This window comes from Hypanus sabinus, chromosome 3 (assembly GCF_030144855.1).
Source record: "Hypanus sabinus isolate sHypSab1 chromosome 3, sHypSab1.hap1, whole genome shotgun sequence".
NCBI classification, from domain to species: Eukaryota; Metazoa; Chordata; class Chondrichthyes; order Myliobatiformes; family Dasyatidae; genus Hypanus; species Hypanus sabinus.
Genome location: NC_082708.1, coordinates 53,081,479 through 53,094,037, shown reverse-complemented (window position 1 = coordinate 53,094,037; position 12,559 = coordinate 53,081,479). Strand labels below are relative to the sequence as shown.

The window sequence follows — 12,559 nt, the reverse complement described above, 5'->3', positions numbered from 1 at the left end:
ATCAGATATCTATCCAGCTCCTTCTTGAAAGCATCCAGAGAATTGGCCTCCACCGTCTTCCGAGGCAGTGCATTCCACATCTCCACAACTCTCTGGGAGAAGAAGCTCTTCCTCAACTCTGTTTTAAATAACTGACCTCTTATTCTCAATCCATGCCCTCTGGTACTGGACTCTCCCAACATCTGTAACATATTTCCTGCCTCAATCCTATCAAATCCTTTAATTATCTTAAACGTTTCAATCAGATCCCCTCTCAATCTCCTCAATTCCAGCGTGTACAAGCCCAATCTCTCCAATCTCTCTGCGTAAGACAGCCCTGCCATCCCAGGAATCAACCTAGTGAATCTACGCTGCACTTCCTCAATTGCCAGAATGTCCTTCCTTAAACCTGGAGACCAAAACTGTACACAATATTCCAGGTGTGGTCTCACCAGGGCCCTGTACAAATGCAAAAGAACATCCTTGCTCTTGTATTCAATTCCCCTTGTAACAAAGGCCAACATTCCATTTGCCCTCTTCACTGCCTGTTGCACTTGCTCATTCACCTTCATTGACTGGTGAACTAGGACTCCTAGGTCTCTTTGCATTTCTCCCTTACCTAACTCGACACCGTTCAGACAATACTCTGCCCTCTTGTTCCTGCTTCCAAAGTGGATAACTTAACATTTATTCACATTGAATGACATCTGCCAAGTATCTGCCCACTCACTCAGCCTATCCAAGTCTCCCTGTATTCTCCTAACGTCCTCTTCGCATGTCACACTGCCACCCAGTTTAGTATCGTCAGCAAACTTGCTGATATAGTTTTCAATGCCCTCATCTAAATCATTGACATAAATCGTAAAGAGCTGTGGTCCCAATACAGAGCCCTGTGGTACACTAGTCACCTCCAGCCAGTCTGAGAAACACCCATTCACTGCTACCCTTTGCTTTCTATCTGACAACCAGTTTTCTATCCGTGTTGAAACCCTGCCCCCAATGCCATGAGCTCTGATTTTACTCACCAATCTCCTATGTGGCACCTTATCAAATGCCTTCTGAAAATCTAGGTACACAACATCTACTGGCTTACCCTCGTCTAACATCCTTGTTACACCCTCAAAAAACTCCAACAGATTAGTCAAGCAAAAATCTCTAAAATTTGCTGAAGTTTCTGTTCATGTGGAAAGACATTTAACAAGAATGGTGTTCATGGAAGGACACCACTCCCCCCCCCCCCACAAAAGCATTGCTGTACATCTCAAGTTTGCAAAAGACCACCATGGTGTTTTGGGACAATGTTCTGTGGACAGATGAGTCAAAAGTTGAACATTCTGGCAGAAACGCACACCTATATGTTTGGAGGAAGAAGGATGCTATATGCCAACAGAAAAACCTCAACCGAACTTTGAACCATGTTGGAAGGAGCATCATGGTTTGGGGCTGTTTTGCTGCCAAGGCCTGGGACAGCTTTCAGACATTAAGGGAACAATGTATTCAAAATTGCATCAAGAGATTTTACAGGAGAATATCAGTTGGAATATTATTAATAGAAGTTGAATGCTGCAACAAGACAATAATCAACAGAATGGTTTAAAAAGATGACAATTTGTGTTTTGTAATGTCAGTGCATTGACCTGAAGAGCACAGTTCACGCAAAGTATCCCAGAAATACTGATGAACTGAAACAGATTTCTATGGAGGAATGGTTTAAAATTCCCCCTCACCTTTGTGCAGGTCTGATCAGCAGCTACAGGAAACGTTTGGAGGTTACTGCTGCTAAAGGAGGTTCTACCAGTTATTAAATCGAGGTTTCATACACTTTTTCCAGACTGGACTGTGAATGATTAAACAATGTATTCAATAAAGACATGAAAAGTGCAAATGTTTGTGTGTTACTAGTTTAAGTAGATTGTGTTTGTCTATCATCGTGACTTAGATGAAGATCAGACCATATTTTATGAGTAATTAAAGCAGAAAACCAGGTAATTGCAAAGGGTTTAAAAACTCTTTCTTGCAACTGTATATACAAAATCATTACAAGTATCAAAAGAAGAAACTATCCAGGCCCTTACTACATTTTTTCAAAGCTTTCTGTCTAATATATAGTACCAGAGAATTGGAAAGCTGCTCACATTACAGTTTTAAAAAAAGAGGAAAGAACAAATAATTGCAGAATTATTAATTTAACTTCAAGAGCAGGTAAATTACTGAAATCAATTCTAATTACCATCCTGTCTACTCTTAATCATCAGCAATATAATGAGAACTATTGACATCAGAGATGTGATCTGTAGAATGGTGGATCTGGTGCTGGAAGGTGAGATTAGATTGGTGAACACTTGACCAGCATAGACACAAAAGACAGGAAGGGCTTCAGTGCCATAAATTTCCTAACATTCATATATCATTGATTAAATTAAAACACAATGCTACAATGTTTAATATTTTATTACATTAACAAAACAGATTATCAAAACATTAATCATCTGGATTTTTGATGTTAAAGGTTATCCATTTACTTACAAAAAGTACTGCAAGACATATTGATAGTTGAATGGACAAAACTAGCAAAAAGCCAATAATACACTGAAATAATTTCAGAAATATTCAGCACCAAATTCTCATTAGTAGATGGCTAATACTGTTAGTATACGCAAAAATTTAAACTATAGCAAAAAGTTAAACCTGTAATATAACCCTCCACTAAGTACAATAGTGAGCTAGCAGACAACATCAACACAAAATTAAAAATCTGTACAATAAGCAAATACCTATGTTAATAGTGGAAATGGAAATTTCATTGACAACCTCACTTGGTAGTTACAGGCTTACCAACAACCTGCTAAAGCCAAAAGGAATTTTAAGCTAATTTAATGAAAGTACTTAACAGTCACACATTGTACAGCATGTTAGGATACAGTAGAAACAAAATATTACATTTTCTTTTTCTAATAATATGAAAAGAATTTTTTTGTAGGTTTTGTCTTTACAACAAAAAAGCATGATATTCCAAGTTTATCTAGCTAGTTAAACAGAATTACTAATCAACTGCACAGAGAACACGAGAATAGGAAATTCGTAATTTGCCACTAGGCTTAAGCAAGCACTGAAACGATGTCTCAGCAATCAATAAAAATTCTAATTAAATTTTCATGAGTTGAAAGAAGTAGTTAATGCAATTACTAAGGTGCATTGCTCAGACTAAGAATTCCTCAGTCCAGCAATGCATTGCTTATAACTGAGAGTACATTGTTCTTCCATTACTTCTATCCGCAAAAGTCCAGCTAGAGATGAAAAAGGCTATTAAATACTTGTAGGTTACATATTCCCTCAGTAATCAGCCAAAAATACAATATATCCCAATATTAAAGGTGTACACAAGAAATGAAGGGCACTAGTAAATGACCATATTTTAAAATCTTGAAAGGTTTATTTATGACAGAGCCTCACAACAATAAGACTTTAAACAATACTGATATCCAGAATTGAACCACTCTTCACCATGTGTCCCTTATCCAGATCACCTTCTTCAAATTGAAAAAATGTATTTAAAATTATTTACGAACAAAAGGAATATTCGTACTGTGAATTAGAATACCACTCTATTTTAACATTTTTATATGAAAAACTTTATTCATCTCCCTGATTAGATATTACACTGCCACTTTGACTCTGCTGACATTTATGTTTTCTTAGATCACCTGGAAGCTGAAATCCATCTCCACAGGATGTGCAATGGATAGGAAATTCATTTGAATGTGCTATCTTGACATGTCCAATGTAATTTACAAAGAGGTAAGTGCTGTAAGGGCAGTAATTACATTTATAGAGTGTTCGGTTATCAGCCATATTAGCTTGATTAGTCTTTGAAATATTTTGTTTGTGTATTTTTAGATGATCGCGCAAATCAATTTGTTTTTCAAATCTGGCACTACATATCTCACAGTTAAAGTTTTTGCCTTCAGTATTTGGTTTATGAATATTCAGATGATGCTGTAAATCCTCTTCACTTTGATACTTGATATTGCAAGGAATGCAACTGAAAGTTTTTCTTTCTGTAATTTTTTCCACATCATTTGATACTGATCCATCACGAGTGAACTCAGAAATTAGTGGCTTTTGAACTGCATGGAGAACTTTGTGCTTTTGGTACATGTCCTGCTCTTCGAATGTTTTTCCACATTCAAGACAAGATATGATCTCCTTTAAAGATGCAGTATCTTGTTGAGGAGCTACTGTTGGCTCTTCTGCTTTCAAATGTTGCAAATTTGAGTCCTGAATCTGGTCAGCACTCAGCTCTATACATTTTTTACCTTCTGCTGGTAACACAGTTTCTGAAGATTCCACTTTTGACACAGACTTTTCCTGTGGTTGCAGTTCTTCCTTACCAAAACTAAGAGGCTCAACTGAAGGCGGTTCTGGACTGATTGACTTTATGTCTTGTACTGTACTCTGTTGTTTCTTAGCATCGGTGTTTTCTGAATAATTATCTTCTCTCTGTTGAGCAGTACACTGCTTTTCATGATTCTTAAATGCTCTGGCATAATCAGATTCGAAATCGCATTTAGAACATTTGTAATAAGCTTCTCCAGTATGAACTGACATATGCCTTTGAAGCTCCTTGTCCATAACAAAGCATCTTCCACATTCACCACATTTATAAGGATAAGGCTTGTCATGTACTCTTACAACATGATACAGGGCACTACTTTTGCTTTTACAATGGAATTTACAAGAATTACAGAAAAAGGTTCCTCTGACATACTTAACATTTTCATGTAAACTTTTTACATAATTCTTTTCTTCAGATGTCTCTGCTGAATCTTTTGATGTTATCAGGTTTTTGGCATTAGTTGAATTTGTCAATTCATTGAGGTTATTTGGAATGGCATTATCTGCAGGATTATTTGAAATGGTCAGTTTCTCAGGATTACTCAAAACTGCTGACTTTTCAGATGTATTCAAACCTGCTGGCTCTTTAGAATTGATATTTGAAACTGCAGACTTACGGGTGGATCCATACTGAGCTGAGTATCGACCACTGTAATCAGAATGCTCAAAATCAAATGGTGGAGTGTTAGAATCTTTCATCTTTTTCTTCTGACAATTATGGGCATTTAGTTCATTAAGACTGCCAAACCGAATTCCACATTTTGAACAGTTTAAATCAGTTTTTGTTTCTTCTACCTTACGCTTTGGTCTTCCAGGTTTTCTCTTAACAGGTTGTCCTTCAACTGTGCTCAAGCCCGTCTCTGCTGGCTTTGGAGGATTTAACTCAATTGTGCTCACAGTTGTTTCCGTACGTTTTCTTCGGCCTCTTCTTCTCCTTTTTGTAGACTTACCTTTTTCAATCACTTTGGATTCTTTTGGTTTTCTCTTTGTGGCTCGTGGCTGTTTGTTTGTTTCATGGCCTGTTCCTTCACTCGGCTCTTTTATCTGAGAAGCTATTTCACTTTTGCTCAACTTTGGGTGCTGCTTTGCAACGTGATTGTAAACATCACTATACACTTTGTTTGTGAAGAAACACAACTGACAATGGAACAATTTGGCAGTTTTCTGATAAAGCACAATATTTGTTAAATCAGAGAATTCAGGATGAATTGAACTAAGATGCTTTTCCAAAATTTCATGATCAGTATATGTGAAATCACAATGCACACAAGTTAAATTTCTGGAATTGTAATTTAGTGTTTCAGTTTCTAATTTTTCTTCACTATTAAACCCAGCAGCACATTCTTCATTCTGTTTTGCAAACTCCTTATGATGTACCACTGATAGTTGTGGATCCATAGTGAAACAGTTTATTACACTAAACACGTTGGAGGGTCTTCCTTTTCGAATGTTCTTTCTGTTCTTTAAATATTGTAAGAAGTTTCCTAGGTTCTTTGGGGAATATATTTACAAATGATTAAGTTGTACTGCTTTTACAGTTCTTACACAGCAAGCTATACACCTGTTAGGTGATATAGTGGATAAAGGACATTGTATTCCAATTTGCATGGGGAGATAAACGTTCACCTGCAAGGCAGGAATAAAACAAAATCATTATTTTGCAGAAGACAGTACAAAATCATTGTCATCCATTGGTGGTCAATAGCTATTTAAAAGTTCAAATGATCAAGAACATGTTTTAAGTCTGTACTTTACTTTTTTCTTTCCAAAGGGTCTTTACTATTATGGAAAACATCCAACAAAAATCGACTTTGCCCTGTAGTAGGGTATCGGCCCGAAATATTAACTGCTTACACTTTTCCATGGAAGCTCCACGACCTGCTGAGTTCCTCCAGGACTTTGTGTGTGTTGCTGTTTATACAATGTTGCTGAGCAACTGAATCAGCACACCACATGGGTGATTAGTGAATTAAAACTTCATGGATAGTAGGTTAAACAAGGGAAACGGTTACATTAATAAATAGGTAAGAAGTTTTTCATCCTTCTGAGACATCACAACTTTGGAACTGAAGTAACAAGCTAAATAAAAATGTAGATACCAGGGTTTCTTTCTCCCCTATGTTAAAAACCATCTTACAGTTTTAACAATTTTATTTAAGTTATAATTCCAGTCAAAGCAAAATTCAATGGGATTTATAAAAACCAGAATGCTTAACGAGAACATATCAGGTAGCAAATGTGGTGATAAAAGGTTTATTTCATGAATTCCCTCCACAGATGCTGCTTGACCTGCTGAATTCTTCCCATTTTTTTGGAGATTTATTTTTGTTGAAAATTCCAGTGTGCATTGGCTTTAACCCTGAATTTTGACAGGGTTAGACTGCCAAATCCTTTTGAAATCTTAGTTCCCAATATTCCTAATAGAACTGTTTCTTGGATATACAAGGTAAACTTGCCACTGATATTAATACAGCAGCCTACTTGGAAGAACAGCCTCAGAGGATATCTAGGTTAAGATAATTACCAAAGACAAGAGATTCTGCAGATGCTCGAAATCTTGACCAATACACACAAAATGCTGGAAGAATGATGAGGGAGGTGATATTGGGGCAGGTATAGCACTTGTTATGCTTACAGGGATAGTGCCAGGAGATAGATCAGTGGGGATGGATGAGTGGATAAGTAAGTCAAGTAGAGAGTGCCCACTATAGAATGTGGAGTGTGTATGTGTGGTGTGTGAGGAATGATGTGCTGGATCAAGAGGCTTGTGGGGTGGTAGGTAAGGGCAAGGGGAATGACGGCAGGAGGATGGACTAAAAATGATGTGATAGATACAGAAAATTTTTTAGCACTTAAGATTATTATAACAATGGCTACTTTTCATCGTAATAATCATTAAAATGGAGATCTGTTGCATCCACACAAGCTTAGAAATGTGACGATGGCCAAAATGTCCCACTCTCATTACACAATGAAACCAACAGCATCTTGTGAATCTTTCTAGTGAACACATTTTTAAAAGCAGAAAATATGAACTTGCTGTCAGTGATTCAGCCTTTCTCCACGAGCTGCACAGTTTGTGCTGTCTTCACCAAAGTCAAAGGAAATAAGCAGAACTACAAGAATCTGGTATTTTTGAACTGGTCCAGTTGTGAAATAACCTAAAATGTATGAGTATTGCACAAATCTAAGTGAGATTTTAATGGTACACAGTAAAATTCCAATAATCTGATTATTTGGAAACCCCAGTGATTCAGCATCTAGCTCACTGTGTGATGATTGTGTTTCTCACATTGTTTTCTGGCACATTATTACACTGGTGCTGGTTCTTGCTTTCATATAGAACTTGAAAAATTTATTACTTTCCTGCCAATTTTCACCCTGTTGTCATCACAAAATAGCCCCTGACTCTTCTCCTCCCTTTCTGCAACAATTTTTTTCAAAAAGCTACTGACTCACACAGCTATTTTAATTATACTTCCTTTGGCTGTGTGTTTTGTAAAGACTCTATTCCATTCTCCCTGTTTCTGCCACCATCATATTTGCTATAATAATGAGATTTACCACACAGGTACCTTAAGAGAGGTTTCCCCCCTCATTAAATTGTTTCCCATAACCAAAGTTGATAAAGGATTGCGATTACATCTCACTGAAATTCTCCGCAAGTCTGGTCACAACCTTCTCCTACACGGAGCAAAACTAGAGTTCCACACATGCCCTCCTCCCACCATTCACATCAAATGCAGCACCAATCACAACTTATGTGCTTAAAAGGAGATTTCCCCAAGAACCGTTCCCTTTCCTGCTTTCCATCTGTTCTTCTGTACCGCTAACCACTGTTTATCTGTTATTTTCTCATACTACAGGGGGTCCAACACATGTATTTTTTTTACCTTTTCCCTTCTAATTATTCAGCTGAAAGTAGCAATTCATTTTCTCTTCTTCCAATCTAGTGCAATGAATTCAAAAGTTCACAACCTGGTATCATCTACTTTGGGAAGACCAAAATCAAAGTGATAACTACCGTGCAAGAACATCACTACTCAGTATGCAGAAACAGCCCTGGACTTGTCGCAGCTTGCCACTTTAGTTCACCACCCCATTCCTACTCTCAGCTTTCCGCTGGTAGAGTATTCTACCTGAATCAGGCTAAGTTGTTTTTCCATTGCATTTTAATTGATTTGTTCTTTCATATCTAAGCACCATGTGAGCTTCTTCTATTTTCAGGAACTGACACGCTACAAAAGGGAGCAACCTCTCCCAGAGAAGCTCCAAAGCCTCAGAAACTTAAAGCACCCCCTCTTTTGCTAGTCCTCCAGTCATGAATTTGCTCCATCTTCCTAATTCTATATTTGTTAGCATGTGTCACTGGAACAATTACTTTGTTGCACTGTATTTTAAGATCTTTCCTAGTTCTCTAAAATGCTTGCACTTCCTCATCCAGCCACAGCCCCCTCTCCCTCATTCTACACCCTTCCCCTTCAGGAAGTATTCAAGCTATCCAGTGACAGTGACCTTGGCATGCAGGAGACAAATCTTAAGTTGTATCTATACCCAAAGCAGCATATTTCTGTTTCTCTAAATTATTGATCTTTCTTCTTCCTCCATAATTATGCATTGCTGCCATACTCCCCAGGACTTAGGGCTTAAGTGATCGCATTCATTATGTATTTTGATGCAGAGAAATTGCATAATTTCAATAACAGCACCTTTTTCACTTCTAATGGTTTTTGGCACGTTATAACCTAACTTCTATTTCACAATGTGCATTATGCCCAAAGCTTCTCTGAACTTTACTCACTGTGTTGCTAAATTACAAGTATATTAATCCATGTCCAGTTTTAAAATAAAAATTCACTTTGTAACCACTTGCACAAATTCACTCTTTGCCGGGCCACAAAGACGGGGAATTCTAGTCCTTCATTTTACATTTGCTTATGCTCACAGAAAATGTTCCGTGTATATGAAAATACGCTGCAAAACAGAGTAATAAATAAGATAGCCAGCACATGTCAGGGCACGCCATGAATACAGATTTTACAAACTCGCCATCATATCTATCATGTGGCCGCACTGAAAATGCGACTAAGATTTCTCCCCGATAGCCCCTGCTGCCCGCGCAGTCTTTTAACCCCCAGGTCGTACAATGGGCCCGCTTCCTGCCGCGCCGGCGGCTCAGTTTTGTAGTAACCAATGGGGCGGGCAGCGAACGCGGCCGCCCTTACCCAGGCCCATGCGCTCGTCGTTTAACTTCGCGTCTGCAACGAGCGAGAAGGGAAGCGGGCGCCATGTTGCTGCCGTCGGCGAGGAGCAGCGAGCCGGCCAGCGAGGGGGGAAGGATCGGGGTCTGACGCCCACGGACCGAAAACCCTCCTTCGGTATTTGCTCACCTTGCCGCCGTCCACCTTTCGGCCCCGGCCCCGGCCCGTCAGTGGGGTCGGGTGGTCGAAGCGAAGCGGGGGTTGCCCGAGTCAGCCTGTGCGGAAAGCTGCGCAAGCTGAGCAGGCGGGGCTTGGCGCTGGGGGCGGAGCAGCTCGGCTCGGCTCGGCTCGGTCGCCAGGCCTGGGGTTGCAGGTCTTCCAGGGCTGTGCTTTCCACAATTTACCACGCTCTTGCCTGGATTATGGTTCCATGGTTCAGTTTTTAGAGGTTGGGCGTTTTACAGGCCAACGCACCTAGAATCTGTGGTAGAGCATTCCAGATCACACTTAGGAATGCACTGGAGTGGAACTAGGCGAGATGCCTCATGATCTGGGGATCGAAAAATTGAAGCTTGCATACTGCCCTTCCTTAGAGTGGGGGTATCCCATATGACGTAATCTGCTTTAATGGATTGTTGGGAATATACTAGCAGAGTTGGTAAATGTTTTGAGCGGATAATTGGGGAATATGTGCAGAGGTATAACAAAGTATGCTGCAGATGCTGTGGTCAAATCAACACATACAGACAAGCTGGATGAACTCAGCAGGTCGGGCAGCATCCTTTGAAAGGAGCAGTCACCCACAAGATAGGGTCTTGTGGGTGATGAGAGGGTGATCAATTATGGCAGCAGTGTTTTTCCTTTTTGTCCAACTAATAACCAGGTGGTCTCTGTAATATTTATCCACCTGGTTTAACGCTGAGGTGGGGAAAAAGATGCGTTGTCCATCCACACAGTAGAATTTATGGCCATTATTAGTCTGCATTACCAAGCAGATCTGGCACCATCTGTGGAAAGAATCTGAATCAGAATCAGGTTTATTATTACTGGCATGCCATGTGAAATTTGTTCAATGTAATAGATGATCTAGCAGAGGAGGAAAATAATAATAATAATAATAATAATGAAACAATAAAATCAATCGTGTATATTGAATAGATTATTTTAAAATATGCAAAAACAGAAATACTGTATATTTAAAAAGTGATGTAGTGTCCAAAGCTTCAAAATCCATTTAGGAGTCGGATGGCAGAGCGGAAGAAGCTGATCCTGAATCACTGAGTATGTGCCTTCAGGCTTCTTTATCTCCTACCTGATAGAACAGTGAGAAAAGGGCATGCCCTGGGTGCTGGAGGTCCTTAATAATGGACGCTGCCTTTCCGAGACACCGCTCCCTAAAGATGTCCTGGGTACTTTGTAAGCTAGTGCCCAAGATGGAGCTGACTAGATTTACAACCTTCTGCAGCTTCTTTCGGTCTTGTGAATGTTACATGTAAGTGAGAGAATGGATGAAATAGCTTTCCACATCTTAAATAATTATGAATATTGGTTATAAGACTCTTTTGTCACTGAAATTTTCCTCTTCTCTCCCCCCCAATACGCACTCAGATTTGTGCAGAGGAAACATCAATTTGAGGGATGAAAGGGAAAACTGGGCATTTTTTTGTTCTCCTGAGATTCCTATGGCTTTTTATGCTTGGACATAAGCATGGTTGATCCTCCAAGATTGTGCTGATAATATACAGTATTTCTTCTGCACCATTTTCTAAACTAGAGACACAGCTCCTGTTTTTTGGTCTGTTGTAAATTTAAGACTTCTCATTTTAACAAGATTTTAACTTGCCTGGATTTTAACAAGACTTGGTTAGCTTATGAAACATTGTTTAGTCCAGCGTAGTTCTCGTCTGCCAAGAGCAGTGCCAGTGGACAAGAAACTTGGGGCAAATAGAGAGAGTGCTAAAAATTATAAACTCAAGAAAGCCTGCAGATGCTGGAAATCCAAAGCAATACACACATAATGCTGGAGGAACTCAGCAGGTCAGGAGGCATCTATGGAAATGATTAAACGGTCAATGTTTCAGGCCAAGACCCTTCATCGGAACTGGAAAGGAAGGGGAAACCACTAGAATAAGAAAGGTGAGAAAGGAAGGAGGATAGCTAGAATGCAATATAAGGTTGGAGAAGAAGTAATCTGATAGGAGAGTGGACCATAGGAGAAAGGGAAGGAGCAGGGGACACAGGAGGAGGTGATAGGTAGGTGAGAAAAGGGAAGAGGCCAGAGTGGGGAATAGAAGAAGAGGGGAGGGGAAGGGAATTCTTTTTTACCTGTAGGAGAAATCGATATTCATGCCATCAAGTTGGAGACTACCCACGTGTTGCTCCTCCATCCTGAGTGTAGCCTCATTTTGACACGAGGCAGCTGTAGACTGGCATGTCAGAATGGGAATTGGAATTAACATGTTTGGCCACTGGGAAGTTCCACTTTAGGCAGATGGAGCACAGGCGCTCAAAAAAGCTAGGGGTGTAAGAAAGGATCTACTTTTTAATCTGGGTGACGATCAAGAATTTTGAAGGCAGAGTTTCATGGCTTTATTTCTGATTTGAGGAGTGACTAATCAGCAAACGACAGTGCGTGAAAAGAGCTACCTTTTGGTCAGGTCCGTATTCAAGATTAAAAAAGCAGAACTTTACACCAGTTTTCTCTGAGTTGGACAGTCCTTACCACGAGTGCATGAAAAGAGCTACTTTTTAATTAGAGTGGCAATTGAGATTTTGAAGGCAGAGTTTTGTGGCAGTTCTTTTGATTTGAGGAGTGACCAATCAGCAAGAGAGAGTCTATTGGAAAGGGTCAATAAGAATAATTCAAGTGAATCAAAATCAGTTTTATTATCTCTGGAATTGACGTTAAATTTTTTAACTTAGCAGCAGCAGTTCAATGCAATACATAATATAGAAGAGAAATAATAATAATAATAATAAAGTAA

General features: G+C 39.3%; 1 protein-coding gene across 2 annotated transcripts; it reads right to left on the bottom strand.

Annotated features, from left to right (window-relative positions):
- Positions 1-2,412: 2,412 nt before the first annotated feature.
- LOC132391317 (zinc finger protein 729-like) lies at positions 2,413-9,921 on the bottom strand. 2 transcript variants are annotated; one of them, XM_059964335.1, is made up of 2 exons: positions 9,765-9,921; positions 2,413-6,000 (listed from the first exon to the last, which is right to left on the bottom strand). In XM_059964335.1, exon 2 carries the CDS (start codon positions 5,770-5,772, stop codon positions 3,613-3,615), a length of 2,160 nt encoding a protein of 719 aa, XP_059820318.1. In that variant the 5' UTR covers positions 5,773-6,000; positions 9,765-9,921; the 3' UTR covers positions 2,413-3,612. The 2 variants fall into 2 exon arrangements, with proteins under 2 accessions (XP_059820318.1, XP_059820320.1); XM_059964337.1 differs by lacking the exon at positions 9,765-9,921 and adding an exon at positions 6,229-9,710.
- Positions 9,922-12,559: the final 2,638 nt, after the last annotated feature.

Coding starts and splice junctions, on each gene's coding strand:
- LOC132391317 (XM_059964335.1), bottom strand. CDS start 5,772: ATGGATCCACAACTATCAGTGGTACATCATAAGGAGTTTGCAAAACAG.